The 17137-nt window shown below is 37.6% G+C and overlaps 1 protein-coding gene across 1 annotated transcript in view; it reads right to left on the minus strand.

Annotated features, from left to right (window-relative positions):
* The window catches only part of RALGAPA2 (Ral GTPase activating protein catalytic subunit alpha 2), a 364385-nt gene that overhangs the window by 196789 nt on the left and 150459 nt on the right, over positions 1-17137 (minus strand). Inside the window, exon 23 of the mRNA XM_045295177.1 lies at positions 8330-8458. Within this exon, the coding sequence (XP_045151112.1) occupies positions 8330-8458 (129 nt within the window). The remainder of the gene's footprint in view (positions 1-8329; positions 8459-17137) is intronic.

The raw sequence follows: 17137 nt of genomic DNA on the forward strand, positions 1-17137 counted from the left end.
GTCAACATATGTACTAAAGTGCTGGACACAGATGACGTATGTACAGATCGTGATGAGTTGTATGAGCCCCTAATAAAATGATTATTTAACCCCCCCCAAAAAAAACATCATTCATGAAGAAAGCAAAAGGTCATTAAAAAGATAGGAATCAAAGAAAAGATACAAGTAGATGTCGAAAGAATTTCTGAAACTTGCTCTTAATCATAGAGTTGCTAAGGCAAATGCTAATAATGATGAAATAAATGAGCTGAACAAAAAAATTTCAAAAGTAAGCTCTAGAACATGAAGTATCATAATGAAATGTGCAAAGACCTAGAGTTAGAAAACAAAAAAGGAAGAACATGCTCAGCAAATCTTAAACTAAAGTAAACAAAGAAAAATTTCATGCCTGAGCTTGCGACAGTGAAAGATTCCACGGGCAAAATACTGAATGGTGCAGAAGCATACAAAGAAGATGGAAGAAATACATAGTCACTGAACCAAAAAGAAGTAGTTGACATTCCAGCATTTCAAGAGGTAACATAATGTAACCAATGGTATTTGTGGAAGAAGAAGTCCAAGATGTACTGAAATGATACCAATGAAAATGTTTCAACGAGTTGATGAAGCACTGACTCATCTGTGCTAGGAAATTTGGAAGACAGCTATTCCAATAACTAACTGGAAGAGATCTATCTTTGTACCCATCCCAGAGAAAGGAGACCTAACAGAATGCACAAATTATAGAACAATATTATTGATATTACAAATAAAATTTTTCTGAAGATTAGGCAACAATGGTTACAGCAGAACATTGACAAGGAATTGCCAGAGGTGCAGACTGGATTCAGAAGAAGATACAAAACCAGGGATATCATTGTGGATGTCAGATCGATATTGGCTGAAAGCCCAGAATACCAGAGTAATGTTTCCTTGTGTTTTATTGATTATGTGAAGGCTTTCTACTGTGTGGATCATAACAAACTGTGGACAGCCTTGAGAAGAATGGGAATTCCAGAACACTTCATTGTGCTCATGAAGAACGTGTACATGGACCAAGAGGCAGTGGAGTGAAAAAAACAAGAGAATACCAGGCAGTTTAAAATCAGGAAAAGTGTAATATGACATGCTCTGTCTCCAATACCACTCTCTGACACAGCCATATTATTTTCAAACACTTAATGTGAAAGTTGGACATTGAATAAAGAAGACTGGAGAACAATCGATGTATTTGAATTATGCTGAAAGTACTATGGATTGCCAAAAGAACAAACATCTGTCATGGAAGAGGTACAGCCAGGATGCTCCTTAGAAGCGAATGTGGATAAATTGTGTCTCCTACTTTGGAGAGACCAGTCCCTGGAAAAGAACAAGCATATTATGCTGGGTAGAGTGCAAGGGCAGGATCAAAGAGGAAGACACTTAAAAGTGAAGGAGTGACACATCTGGCTGCAACAATGGTCTCAAACATAACAGTTGGCCAATAGCACAGGCCTGGGTGGTTTTCATTGTGCTGGACACAGGGTTGCTATGAGTTGAAACAGACTCAGTGGCACCTAACATCAACATTCAAGTTCCTCCACAGGGTCAAAATAAGGGGCCTTTGATGAATAGAGAGCAGTAGTAGCTGGGGACTTACAAAGTAGGGTCCTTTCAGGTGACATTTATCCTTGGTCTCCTACTGAGGCTTGGATAGATTTGAGACCTGCTCTGTCTCCAATAGCACTCTCTACTTTTCAACTAGATCACACAGAACTCAGACTCTGCTCATAATCCGAAAGTTTAACAGGTGAGAAATACTCAGGATATAAATATTCAGTCAGGACAGTTTTTTTCTCTGCCATGTCTGCAGGCAGGCATCTCTCTGGCACTCAGCCTCTGCTCTGCTTGGGCAAGGTCACAGAGATCTTTTACAGCTGCCAATAAAGGCCCAATGGGTATGCCACTCGTCTCTAACCCTCAGCCTGAATGAAGGCTCTCAGACTCCATTTTGTGGGCCAGCAAAACCAATTCCCCCAGTTAAGAACCCTACTACACAAACCGGCGCCTTGATCCAAGCCCAAGGCACTCAGCTTTACTTGTTCTGTGGGCTGGGAACGCTGCTCTTCTGTTTCATACTGTGTCTCCTGGTTCTGCTAATGCTCCTCTGCCATTCTTCTACGGACGGTCATAGCTCTCTTGATCAAGGAGATTCAATGCATTGGGATCTCACGGTCTAAAACACATGCTTCATTCCTGATTCTACCGTGGCTGGTAGTGAGATCCCTCGTGTTTCTCAGATGGCTGATTTTATTCCCAGAAGAATGGTAATCACAATTAACTCTGTTAATAGTCACTCACTGTTGACTGTGAATGACATAATCTAATTAATGTATTTCTCCTATTTTCCTTTTTTTAAAAAAAGTTTTATTGGCACTTCATCCACATGTCATACAATTCGATAATTCAATAATATCAGAAGAGTTGTACAATCATCACCACAATGAATTTTAGAACATTTTCTTCTTCCTTGTACTCATTGTTATTAGTGTAATCATTTTTTAAATTATGGCAAAAATATATGTAACAACATTCTCCAATTCAATAACTTCTACATATCCAATTAAGTGCCTTTGATTACACTCTTCATGTTGTACAAACATTATTGATATCCTTTTCCAATTTATTCCACCACCATTAACATCTCCTACCTTCTTACCAAAACCTATTAGAAAAGGCCAATTAGTGGGAGTAATACAGCATCTGGCTTTATTAATAAGGCTATGGCATTAATAATAAGAGCCACATTAAGTAATTCACTACATTGCAGGTCCCTCCCCTCCCCTTGAGTCAGATAAATGCACTAAATGTTAAATTTTTCAAATAACTTTCTAGAAATCATGGTAGAATCATATCTAGAACCTGGAGATGCACCAAAAATGGAATGATTAATTCTGCTTGGTAAGAGGTATATGGAAAGAGAGAGGCCAGAAATTCTTCATTAGGAAGGTGATGAAGAAGCAGAGATATGAAAGATGATCTGGGTTCACAGATTAATAAGAGCAGCTGCAGGTACCTCTTATCACAGGACAGTTTATTAAACATCCACTTGAGGGGTAGAGAAGTGGTAAAACTCAAAATCTTTACCACTGGTGTGGGATATAAACATCATGTAAAAGTACAATACGTGGGAAGTGACAAATACAAAGAGACAACACAAAGAAATAACAGAGAAATAATGATATAATACCTTGGATTTGCTTTAAAATATTTAGGTAAAAAAAATTAATGGGATATATAGGCAAGAGGAGTAAAATCTTGATGCTAGAATTTAGGTGTTAGATATAACATTCTATCACTTTTATACTTAAAGATTATGTTTTCATAAAAATAAAGAAAACTAATGGAACAAAGCGGTAGGGGTGTGTCCTGTGATAGGAAGAATTCTGTGACCAACCAAGGATACCAATTTGAGATACCTTCTACCCAAATGATTATATCAAGCAGGCAATCAAATCCTCACATTTAGAGTTCAGTAAGGAAGACTGGGTTGAAGAGAGACGTTGGCAGTGAGTTGGAAACAAGGTACTGCTGTTGTTAGGTGTCATTAAGTTTGCTCTGACCCAGAGTGACCTCATGCACAACAGAATGAAACACTGCCCAGTCCTGAGCCACCCTCACAGTTGTTATATTCAATCCATCTTGCTGAGGGCCTTCCTCTTTTTCTCTGTCCCTCGACTTTACCAAACATGATGTCTTCCTCCAGGGACTGGTCTCTCCTGCCAACACGTACAAAGTATGTAAAATGAAGTCTCGCCATCCTTGCCTCTACGATGGCCTCTGGCCATATTTCTTCAAGACAGATCACTTTGTCTTTTTAACAGTCTATCATGACTTAAATATTGTTCTAAAGCATCACTATTTAAATGCATCAATTCTTACTTGGTCTTCTTTATCCAATGCCCAACTTTCATCTCCATATGAATCAACTCAAAACACCATGGCTTGAGTTCATGCAGTTTATCAGGGGATCTCCAGCTATGTATGTTCCAAATACTGCTCCTTCCTCTTTTCCTTCCAATTTTTGCATTCTAATTGCCAAAAATTATCAATACATCTTGATTGCATGTTTGATCAATTTCAGACAGAGGAAGTTGGTGAAATTCCTCAATTTCTTAATCACTAGGTTTAAAGTTTGGTGCATAAATTTGAGTAATACTTTTATTGACTGGAATTCCGTGTACGGAGTTAGATCAAAGAATCATACTTCAAGACAGACCTTGAACTGTTGTTTGATGTGGAATGTAATGGCATTCCAATTGAATCTGTCATTCTCAGCATAGTCAATCATATGACTATATGGTTGCCGGATTCAAAATTGTCAATATCAGTCCATTTCAGCTCACTAATGCCCAGGATATGTATCCTCATGCATTCCATTTCATTTTTGATAATTTCAAATTTTCCTAGATTTGTACTTTGTACATTCTAAGTTCTGATTACTAATTGATGTTTGCAGCTGTTTCTTCTCATTTTGAATTGTGCCCTGTTGGCAAATGTATGTGTAGAAGGCTTTATTCTCACAAGCTTTAATCCATTTACATCATTATAGTTGACTCTACTTTGAGAATGCAGCTTTTCCTCATTCATATTTTGAGTGCCTCTGCGACCTGAAGTGCCTGATATCTTCTGGCACTATCTCTAACAATGTTGTGCTGCTATTTAGGAGGATTTTAGTATCTGACAATGTTCTGCAGCTATCCATTAGGTTTTCAGGGCCTAGTTTCTCTAAAAATAAAAAGCCTATTACTTCTTCATAGTCTGTTCTTAGACTGGAAGCTCTGCTGAAACTTGTTCACTCGGGGTGACCTTTCTGGTGTTTGAAATACCGGTGATATAGCTCCCAGCATCATAGTAACACATAAGCCACCACAGTATGACAAAGTAACATATAAGTGGTGGAATAGAAAACTATGCATCCCTAAAACACAGTGAGGAAACTACAAAATACTTCATGATAATGTCAATCACAAAAGGACAAATATTGTAAGAAATAACCCCTACAAGGATAAACACCAAGACAAGGGCAATCATGTGTTTTTAGGTCAAGCAATCCTCTAATCTGGTCTCCCAAGCAATGAGGTCATGTGCCTCCCAAATGCTCATCAACCATATCACCTCCTTATTTGTATATCTTAAAAATCACTTTGACAGCTGATCTCACCTCAGCTAGGGTCAGTTTCTCATGCTGGGGAGAGAGAGAGAGAGAGACCAATCAGTTCCTACCATGTAGCATTCGTCCATGGTCATCACAAATCAGCAGATGCTCCTACAAGATGTTTAGTGAATCTTAATCAAAGTTCAAGTTTGGGGGTGTGGAGAGAAACACATGTCTATCTCAGAGAAGGTGATTTCACTTCTGTTGGCAGGTAATCCATGAGGAGCAACCTGCCACTGGAGAAAATGCTTAACATGATTCTTATAGACCTTACATGGGAGAATACATCTGGAATTATGTTCACAATCTGGCACTTTTGATTGAACTTCTATCCGGTCCTTGGTGACTCAGGCTGTGCATTAGGGACAACTGGAACTTTAGACTTTGCCCCTTCAAGGTGCACAATAATCTTAATTGGCCATACCAGAAGGATCCAATTTAGAAACACCACTAAGTGAAGCTGGACTTTACCTTAAACACACCTACAGCAGATTGAAAAGAGCTTAAGTCCTTGGATTTAAGGCTGAAAGACTCTCGTGTGAGAAGAAGCAGATGACTATTATTCCGAGGTTGTGGATTTGGTTCAAATTTCTTGCATTGAGGGTTGCTCTAGAAAAGTCAAGACTTCCATATATCTGATATTTTCATACTCTGCTCCTTTATGATCTATCTTGGTCTAGCAGCCATAATTCTGCCTTAGTGAATGTTATTAAAAGTTCTGCCTTATTGCTGACCCTCATTGTTTACACAAATAGCGTCCAGACACTTAAATTTTTTCAATCTGTACAAATCAGTGATCCCTGTATTTTAGTCTAAAAAGCTGTCTCATATATGTACATTTTCTCAACAGTATTTTAAATTCTATACCATTGGCTAAATTAATACTGTCAATAGAATCACCATATGTCTTATGGGTATGATTTATACTGTTTCCCAATAAAATGTTAATGATGTCTCTAAAGTGTACCAGGAAAAGATATAAACCACAGATAGCTACATCATTAGATTTTGAGCTTGCACTGAATATAGCCCTAATCCAAGATCAATTAGTTCTTATGATGTGCCCTTGCACCATACTTTCCCTCATGCAGTGATCACTGATGACATAGGTGCTATTGAAAAGTGTGGTGAAGAAATCAGATGGTGTCTCGCTATCATAAAGAATAGCATCTGGGGCCTTAAAGGCTTGTCTTAAAACACGCAGACATGCTTGAAACAAGCAAACAAGCCTACATGATCCAAGGATTGTAAACAAAATCCAAGAACGGAGGAAGGAATTATATTAGAGTTTAAGTGCTAAGCTCCCAGTTTACAGAAGGCTATGGATGGCAGAGTGCATGGATCACCAAAAGGACAAACTGATTTGTCTAGGAAGAAGTGCAGCCAGAGGGCTCCTTAGAGGCAAGAATGAAAAGACTTCATCTTATATACTTTGGCCATGTTGTCAGGAGAGACCAGTCCCTGAAGAAGGACAGCATGTTTGGTAAAGTAAGGGGGCAGCAAAAAAGAGGAAGGCCCTTACGGATATGCATTGACACAGTGGCTACAACAATGGGCTCAAACATAGGAACAATTATGAGGATGGTACAGGACTTGGCAGTGTTTCGTTCTTTTGTGCATAATGTTGCCATGGGTCAGAACTGACTCAGTATCACCTAACAACAAGGATGACAGTGAAAGTCCAAAATTCATGGACAGGTCCCCAAGGTGGATTAAGCCTCCAGTGAAGTCCCTCTGACCATGGATCAGGGATGTGAATAGTCTTGCTATCAGACAAAATGCATGGGAAAGTGTATTAATGCAGATGTAGTTACATTAAATTTACAAACTTATCATATTTTTCTCCCTTTTGACCCATTTTATATTTGTTCTACATTTTATTATTTTCTGCTTTCGTTTGGATTGAGGATTTTTTATTGGTGGTGTTTCTTTTTTGGGGGGTGGGGTGGGGTGGGGTATGTTTTTCTGTATATGAAATCCAGAATAGGAAAATCTATAAAGATAGTAACTGAATTAATAGTTTCTTAAAGCTGTGGCAGGGAGGTTGCAGGAAAATGAGGAGCTTATAACAATGAGTAAATAAATGAATAAATTGTAAAATTGATTGTGGTGAAGATTTCACAACTTCTTTAATATGTGAAAACCATCAAATTGCATGGTATGTGAATTATATATCTACAGTATAGTTAAAATTAAAAAATAAAGAACAATAAGGCAAGAATCTACTGAGGGAAGTATAAAAAAACACACACACAAAAATGTGCCATCCTTTACAGGATGAATAAGTAAACAGAAAATAATCACGTGTCATACAAAACTTTGGGTTATTTCATAGTCCCATTAATTTTAAACACGTTCCTGAAAAATAGTACAGCTAATTTATTTACACCATTTGAAGGTGAAACCATGAACCAGTCTAGACAACAATCACACAAAGCACAGGTAGCAAAGGTCCTTTACAGAGTGCCTTCACCAAGTCAGTAGAAAAATAGAACTGAAAGATAATGTAATTTCTCCAAACTTTTTGAAGCTCCCTCTTTAAGACCACTCTTTCAAGGGCATTAACGCATAACCTCAATCGTAGAGGTTAAGTATGGAGAGTGCAAATTAATTATTTTCATATCCTTTAATACTCATTTAGTTCACTTGCTTTTAATTTTTGAGGATAAAAATTCTACCAGAGTTTTGGTAATGGCACAATAGGAAAACATGTATTATTTTCAAGGTAAAATGTTAGTATTCTAGCATTTTAATAAAATATTTTCTAGAGACTAGTAACTAACATTTCTTAAGACAACCTTGCTGCTAATGTACACTTAGAATTATGTCTTTGCCACAGTCAACTATGCTGTTTCACTATATAACGGAAAATGCTAATAAGATTATAAGAGACAATTTCAGTTTCTGACTGTGTAAATGTGCTGAAATATTAGTGAGGATATGATTTCTCACACTTTGGCCTTTTGATGAAACACCTTTCCAACACTAGTGTGTCATCTTATTCTACAATTTCACACATCAGCTAACAGTGTATCTACCCTGAGAGCCCAGTTTCACATTGCACTAATGAGTAATGTGAGTAGAGAAATCTGAACCTTGTTAGCAATTGTGAAGCCTCCAGGGATCCTGGATGCCGAGGATTTTCATACTTACCACCACCAAGTCTGCCCTGAGGACCCTGGCTGCAGCCGTGATGAAGTCCCCCATCAGCATGGAGAAGCCAGGCAAGCCCAAGGAAAAGAAGCGGGGTGGGCAGTGCCTTATGATGGTATTTAAGATATCCTAAAAATAGAAGATAAGAATCCAAACTGTAATTTTCAAGGGAAAAAACCCCCTAAATTGTCAGTTCATTCATACACATGACCACTGTATAATCTAAGAGAACACAGAAATTTTATTGTGAAAGGGGTACTGGGAGATGAATCAATCTAGACCAGTGTTCTCATTTTACAGTTAAGAAAATGCAGATACCAAGCTATAATGTGAATTGTCTGAGATGTAAACCTTGGCAGTGGAGCTAGACACTAAAGGCGAGTTCCTTGGACAAACTGTGGGAAAAGGGAGGTACATAGAACTTTCAAATATCTATCACTCAGTCTATTCTATTTTTAGCTTTCTGTCCATTTCAGTTTTCAAAGTTCAAAGCACACTGTTAGATATAAATATCTTAAAGAAAGTGAAAGAGATGAAAATGTGCACCCCAGGTTATTTTATGTGCCAAGAAAATGGGAATATATGTTGTGCTATGGTAATGTTGAGCAAACCCTGGTAGGGGTAAGGGTTATGTGTTGGGCTGCTAACCCACCAGATGAGCAGTGTGAAACCAGGAAAGACAGAGCTTTCTACTCCCATAACGAGTCAGAGTCTCAGAAAAACTCAGGGGACAGTTCTACCTTGTCCCATAGGGTTCGCTATGAGTCGGGAGTCAACTCGATGGCAAGGAGTTTGGTTTTGTTACCAGTAATGTTCTCAGGTACTTCTAATGATTATGGCTCTAAGTACAAGTGTGATGGCAAAGCACAATTAGAGTCTTTTGTATGGTGCACAAGGTAAGGTGAAGCCTACTATGTGCCTGGATACTTCATATTCCTGTGTCTGAAATGGCCTCTCATTTGGAGCTGGCTGGCTGGTCCACTGCTTTCCAGATCTATTTTGACTAAGGTGATGACTCCATTTCTACACGTGGTAGACTACGGGCCACTCTTAGATGGTTTTCCTTTCATCTACAGCTAATTCATCTATGCAAGTGTGGGTGTACAAGGGGAATTAGTAAGAAATCACAAACTCAGTTATATAACTTACAGTTACATAACCTATACTCAGAAATAAAAGTCACTGTCATGGAGTTGATGCTGACTCATAGCAACCCCACAGGACAGGCTAGAACTGCCTTTGTGAATTTCTGAAACTGTAACTTTTCACGGGGGTAGAAAGCCCCATCTTTATCCCATGTAATGACTGGTAATTTCAAATTGTGGCCTTTGTGGATACAGTCTGAATATATAAGAAGCAAAATATGAAAAAAGACCTGGCGTCTTCGTTTTCAGTGTGATTATCTGAAAAAATCTCCTTAAATAATCCTGATTCAATTCTATTAAATTAGAACAAACTAGTAGTTATATGCTAAATTCTAGCCCTTTGTAATAAAAATAGCTTTACTACGTAGTATTCTTAAAACATAATTCTCATTTAATCACAAAATATTTTTCTTAATACTTATTTTTTTCCTTAGCTGCTGAACAGATTTACTTTCTACAAATCATGTTTTTTATATCTATTGAAATGACTGCAATATTTAATCCAGTAAACTCTCTTAAATATTTTAGCAAATATTAATTTAATGTTTTAGCATTAAACAGACTTTTTCCTGTACCGCAAGTAAAATGGGTAATAAAAATATTATTTTTCAAGGAAGGAAGAGAGAAAGGAAAGAAAAACCTCTACCATGCTTTTTTCAAGTTAATGTTTAACCCTGTTTTAATCTCGTACTTTGATACACTTCAGGGTCTCTATCAGCTAAGGCAAACACTGTAAGGGGGTAAGCAGATGGATGATGCAGTTTAGAAAGTGTGTGGTACACTCATGCTCTACGAATAGAACAAAAGATCCACCTTTTTCATAATTAAGCCTCTGATTAATGCCCTGGGCTCCTCACCACACACCTGTAATTACTCACAGAGGTACGCATTGTGCTGGGCCGAGGCTCAGAATATCAGGCACCAAACTCTCCAGCAGCAGATGGAAGCACATTTCTGTTGACATATGCTGCAATGAAAGGATTCATGCAAACCTGCTATCAAGGTAGCAGAATGCTGTGCATTTGAAGATTAATAATGCAAACAACCGTGATGTTAACTTTGTTATGCTTATATTAATTCCATCTGCTGGCTGAGGAACTAAACCCTGAACCCAGTAGGTTTTAAAAATCTTTAGCACATACTTAAATCTAGCCCTGTTTCACTATTGGAATTTAGAGTTTTAATTGAAATATTTTTTTCTGGGATGTTTGTGTGAAATTTTTTAATTCGTTAAAGTCAGTTTAAAAATGGTATTCATTTGGCTTTATAAGGGTCATATGTGAAAAGGTAACAATTTTCTAACACAGGGAATTCAGGAAAAAATGACTAAATTTTTACTGAATCTAGAGACAGCAGGTATGTGTGTGGCCAGGATAAAGTCACACAGACCACGCCTTCCACCTACCCCCACCCCCACCCCTTTTCAACCCACTGGACCTAGGCCAGCCACTTTAACCTAACCTGTTTCTACAGGCAAGAAGATCAGAAAGAGAGGGCAAAATAACAGATGGCTGCCCTATGCTTCCCTGCCACCCACACGAAGCCAGAGCCTCAAGGAGAACCAGCGCAGGCCAGCAGTCACAAGGGAAATATAGCACAGGCTGGGCTAATGTGGGGGCTAAAAGAGTCAAGTACACAGCCATTCAGCAACACTATAGCCATATGCCTGCTTGTTTGCTTATCCATGCTGAAATGAAACAATGCAAAGTTTTCTTTAATCTCTGTGATAACTTTTACAAATGAGAAATAACTGTATGTTGCTCACAGGAGAGCAGCTGCACATCCCTATAGATGTACACAAAAGTGTTATGATTAGATATTCTTGTTCAAAGCAAAATCCTTTTTCTGCTTTCTCCTCAATACATTAAGATCACTTATAACTGGAATCTTTGGCGAAAAGAATCAAAATCAATCCAAAGAGTTTGGAAGTGTCTTCCCAAACTCCCGAGCTTTATGTATAGGCAATATAGGATATTTCTCAAACTTCATTCATTCACGTACAAGCTCCCACTTTCTGTCATATGCACGTTCAAAGTGAATATAATTTACTTAATACACTACTTAAAATGACTCATTCTTAAGAATTTCTTTAAGGTACCCTGAAAACAAGCCTACCTCTCATATATAGAAAATAACCCTTCAATAAATACAGTGGCAGTAAACAGTGAGACTGGATTTTTGCAAAACACAATTAGAAGCTCTGGGCTATTCTCCTTGTTGAAAAGGAGAAATAAAACATAGAGGTGTTGAGAGACGTTCTTATACCAATTCCAGCTAGCTCCTTGTGAGCGTCACAAAAACTGGAGTAGGATAAGGGGAACATGCTCATTCTGTGATTTGATATTGTTCAGAGTTGTGTATATGACCACTAGTTGGCAATGCCCCTGTACTCAAATTCTGACATGACAGAAAGAAATCAAGAACACGATGGAAAGCAATATGCAACTATGGGCAGACATATAATGCTTAATGTGATGATAACCTGCTTAAACAATTGCATCTAATGGGATAGTAGATATGAAAATGTGCCTTTATAAATAGAAAAAAAAGAACCTAAAAAATAGCAAACACAATGACATGAGGGAAAAATTCCCAAAAGGGAAGATTTTGAAATGTGTTACTTTCTAGAACTTATTTTGCACATTTACTGTGCAGAATTCAGTCAACTATTATTTTGCTATTATACAGAAAGATTATTTTTAAACAGTTCAAGGTGGCACAAATAAGCCTATTCCATTACATAGAAATTATAAAACTCTGACATTAAAATTAAAATAAATAATATCCTTAGCTTTACAGCAATTAGCCATAGCATATGTAATATTAAGGCAAATGACAAAATTCTAAATATTATATTTTTATATTTTTCATGTTCTATTTTTCTAAATAGTTCTATATAAGACTGATATCAGGATTAGTTTCTTTCCATACTCTAACCAGACTAAACAGTCAATGAAGATGAGGTTTAATATAAGAATCTAGCTTATTTTTATAAGCTGACCAGGGTGTGGTTTAATGCTTTCAATTAAAGGAAATAAAATGTATGCTACAAAATGCTGTGATAAAGGGAATAGGCCATCAAAATAGTATTTCTCCTCATGCTTTTGGGTAAAAGTCCATGTACATTCTAAGGTTATAATTGTAAATCTGCAGCTTATCAGAAGATTCAGTTTTATGAGAAAGTAACTGGTGAGAACATCTGTCTCTTATCACTGATCTTGAAAAAAAAAATCAGGAAATTCAAATAAAGGCATGTTATTTCCTCCCCTACAGAGCACAGGTCTATAAACACAAACCACATTCAGCCTGGTAAATGAATTGCTTTAATTGAATGTTATGTACACAGTAAATGGAAAAAAACATAAGTGATAAAAAAACCTTATGGTGATGTCAACAGAAATTGGTTTATTCATGTTGCTCAGTGTTGTTTCTTTGGTTCTCTTATAATTGACCTTTAGGACGATAGATGTGTAAAATAATTTTGTTTATTATGGTTCCAAATCTTCCAACAATTACACAAAATGAAAATTTTAAAGGAAGGGTTCATTTGGGAAGCATTTCCATTGTTTACATAATTGCACAGCTATAATTTAGAGCTCATGTTGTTATGGGAAATAAAAAAGGGGGGGGCCATTATGGGCCATTTCAATTCAAAATATTGCACAGAAGTATTGGGGAAAATGTTCACTTTAAAGCAGTTTAAAATAGATAAGCCTTGTAAACAAAAACATTTCAATAGAGTATTCTATGAAATACAAATGTTCAAGAAAGTTCCATCCTTCAAATGGTATTAGAAATGTTGCAACTGTACTTTAACACCAATTATATATACATTATTCACTTAATATTTGCTCTCAGCCCAGCAGATGATGGTTGTAACACAATAGCCAGCCATCTGTCTCACTGACTTTCTTTAGTGGACTTATGCCTGCTCTTCCAGAGCAAACAGACCCAGTGATTCACTCCTTCCCCGAGGCCAAACAATATCCAGAAAACATAAAATCAGTATATACAAAAATCACTCAACTCATTGCTTTAATTTTTACTTTAAGAAAATGAAAATATTACAATATATAGATCACTTTGTTGTTAATTTATAGAGGACATGCTTGTCTTATCTACAATTATTCAAGAAAACTATTATTTGGTTAAGTGAGGACTGCTGGGTTCTAGTTAGTTCATTAACCTTGTTGATAAAAAGGTATTACTGCCTCTACTCTTGAATTGGGGGGGGGAAATAATGTGGAGAAATTGATATAATTCAAACTTTATGAATTAAAAAGGCTGACACATCGTGCAATGTCTTGGGAGACATATTAGTAGGTGTCTATTATTACACTATCGGCAAAGCTTAGAGATGCCAATTAATAAAACCGTTCCAGTTACCATCTAGTCAAAATTGTGGAGCTCTCAGAGTCAGAAGCCTGATCTAGGTTCTTTCATTGGTGCTCAATAAATAGAATCTGCCCTTTTGTGCACAAAGACATGGTTCACAAACACAGGTTATCTGACCATCTTTTCACCTATGTTGGTAAAAGTCAGAGTTCTTTGGTGATAAAAATAAAACCTATGTTCCTATGCCCCTTACCAAAAAAAAAAAAAAAAAGGCACAGCAAAATGTGGCATGACTGTTGCCCTTCCACAAAAGTCACTGGGCATAAACATATAGCAAGACAACAGTGAATTTTTTTTCAAGGTTTGGGACAAGGAATATGTGAGAGGTGCTATGCATTATCTGCTACAATGGCTAACTGTGGAGGGTAAGCATAGATTTTTATACATGCTGGGGGCAAATGTGACTCCTTTACTGAATGAAGCCCAGAGAAACTGAAACACATAAGGGGAGCAAGAGTGGAGGTGACTGTAGAATTAAAGTCACCTCATTCTCCTCACTCTGCGAACTGTTATAGAGAAGACATGTGTATCTTGAACTGCAGAGTTAAAAGAAGGAATGGTGGGAAATAAGACACACAGTTCTGATGGGCACAGGCCATGCTCAGACCATTTGCACAGGTCCAGAATTTCAGGAGTGATTGATAGAAAATCTCTAGAACCCTCCAGTCCTAAGGAGAATCACTGAGATGTAGTCAATTAATCCCATGTGTGATACAATATAAATTCTCACTTCTACTCTGGAATTGGGCATGTTATCAGGAGAGACCAGCCTTTGGAGAAAGACGCCATGCTTAGTAAAGCCAACTCAATGACACCTAACAACAAACAACAACAACAACAACCTACCTGTGAGGGAGGGAGCTCTCTGTTATGTGGATTAGAGTGGGATTAAGTCCCCGTTTTAGCAGAGGGTGTAAACCAAGTTACCACCCTTTGCTTCCTCGGGAGTTTAATCTGCTGAAATATAACCACACCTCGTTCAAAGTCATTCCTTTGTGTAAAAGAAAGATCTAGGAAGCACAGAGAGAAATCCCAGTACCATCAGAAACAGGACCACCAGTGGAGGAACCTGAAAATCTCTGAAGTGGTGGAGGCAAGACCACACGTTGTGGCATGAAGACCATGGGACAGAGCAAAGGTGCCAGACCATGAGCAGACCCAGAGGCAAGGAGACCATGACAAAGAACAAAGGAGCAGTGCCAAAACCATGAGACCATAAGGAAGAGCAGGACCCTGGCCGACCAAGGCAAAAACCAAGGCCTCACAGGACTGAGAGGCTGAAGACCAGAGAGACTTGTCTACGAGTTGTGCGTGGCCCTTGCAATGAATGATCAAACTCAGCATAGATGTAGAGTGTTATTGGAGGTATGATTGATATTGGAATAGGCAAAGAAAGGTGGAGGGTAGAGGCATGTCTAACCTCTGCTTCATAGCATCGAGGAACTCAGGAGAGATCAAATGTGTGCCACCTAGCCCCCATTTTACTCAGTCATTATTTTTTTGGTTTGGTTTTTATGATGGCTTGTAAACACTTCAGCAATTAATCTATCACCTATATAGATCAATGCCACTAATATAGTTCTTAGTTTTTAATGTGGATTCCTTAGTTTTTTTTTAAATAAACAATGTCATGTCACTTGAGATAGTTTACCTTCTCCTTTCCAGTCTCAATATATTTATTTCCTTTTCCAACCTAACAGCTCTGGCTGCAATCTCCATCATGATGTTGAACAGAGTATCGAGAGCAAATATTCTTGATCTTAGAGGAAATGTACAAAGTTTAAAATGGAAAAGAAATGTCTACTCTTTCTTTGGTTAAAAAAAAAAGCCAGAGGTTATGATGTGTTATCCAAATCTGGAGCAACTCTTTTCCAAAATATTTTTGAAGAGCAGCAAATTAGTGTTCTCCTTAAGGATGCCCACGTCGTATGAGATTAGAGCTTCTTAAAAAATAAATAAACAAAATTGTGATATGAGGCCATTCTCTAGATCCTAAGCGGTCAATAATATTGACAAAACATACAATCTCCTTTTTTCTGGCTAATACAATGCCAGAGTGCAGGGATCATGAGGCACTGCTGTCTTTCATGTGTGCTTCCTACAATAGGCATGTCAAAGCTCACTGAGGAAATGACAATCCTGTCAGGGAATTCAGACACATTTGTAATTCTATAAGATGAAGAAAATTGTGTTAGAAAGTCATGGAAGAAGCAATTTAGCAATAGTGTCTTGCAGACTTTATAACTTCATTGATTATATGAGTAAAATTGTACGATAACTGTACTAATCAAAACCCTTTTAAGCCTCATTTTAATTTGACAATAGGTTGGATTAATGAGGTTGCCACATATGCTCTTAAGCAGTTATTAAATCGTCACAATGAGATTTTATCAATGAGCATTTCAACAAGTTGCCTCCAGCAACTGATGACAGTGTGAGCATCAGAGCTGTTGGAATGCTGGGCATTGAAGAGCACCCCAAAAGAGTACCAAATTTATTAGGGAAGAACTAACACCAATCCTACACAAACTCTTCCAGAACATAGAAAAAGACGGCAAACTCCCGAACTCCTTCTATGAAGTGAGTATAACTCTGATACCCAGACCAGGCAAGGATCCCACAAGAACAGAGAACTACAGACCAATATCCCGAATGAACATCAATGCAAAAGTCCTTAACAAAATACTAGCCAACAGAATACAAAAGTATACAAAACAAGTAATTCACCATGACCAAGTGGGATTCATACCAGGGTTGCGGGGATGGTTCAACATATGAAAGACCATTAGTATTATTCGTCACATTGACAAAAAAACAAAAACAAATCAACTATAAGAACCACATGAAAATATCAATAGATGCAGAAGAAGCATTCGACAACATCTAACACCAATTCCTGTTCAAGAAACTTGAGAAGACAGGAATGGAAGGAAAGTTCCTCAAGACAATACAAACTATATATGAAGAACCAACAGCCAACGTGGTAGTCAATGGAGAAAAGACTAACACAATCCCACTGAAAAAGGTGACCAGACAAGGATGCCCCTTGCCCGTTTAATATTGTGTTGGAGGTTTTAGCTAACAGCATAAGGCAAAGAAAAGACGTCAAGGGTATTCGTCTGGTGAAGGAAGAGGTGAAACTATCGTTATTTGCAGATGACATGATATTATATATGGAAAATCCCAAAAGTTTGACAAGGGGAGTACTGGAAGAAATAGAGGAATTTGGCAGAGTGGCAGGATACAAGATCAACAAACAGAAGTCCAT

The sequence above is a fragment of the Echinops telfairi genome, unplaced genomic scaffold, assembly GCF_000313985.2.
Source record: "Echinops telfairi isolate 266 unplaced genomic scaffold, ASM31398v2 ScPeMD7_5592;HRSCAF=6446, whole genome shotgun sequence".
NCBI lineage: Eukaryota > Metazoa > Chordata > Mammalia > Afrosoricida > Tenrecidae > Echinops > Echinops telfairi.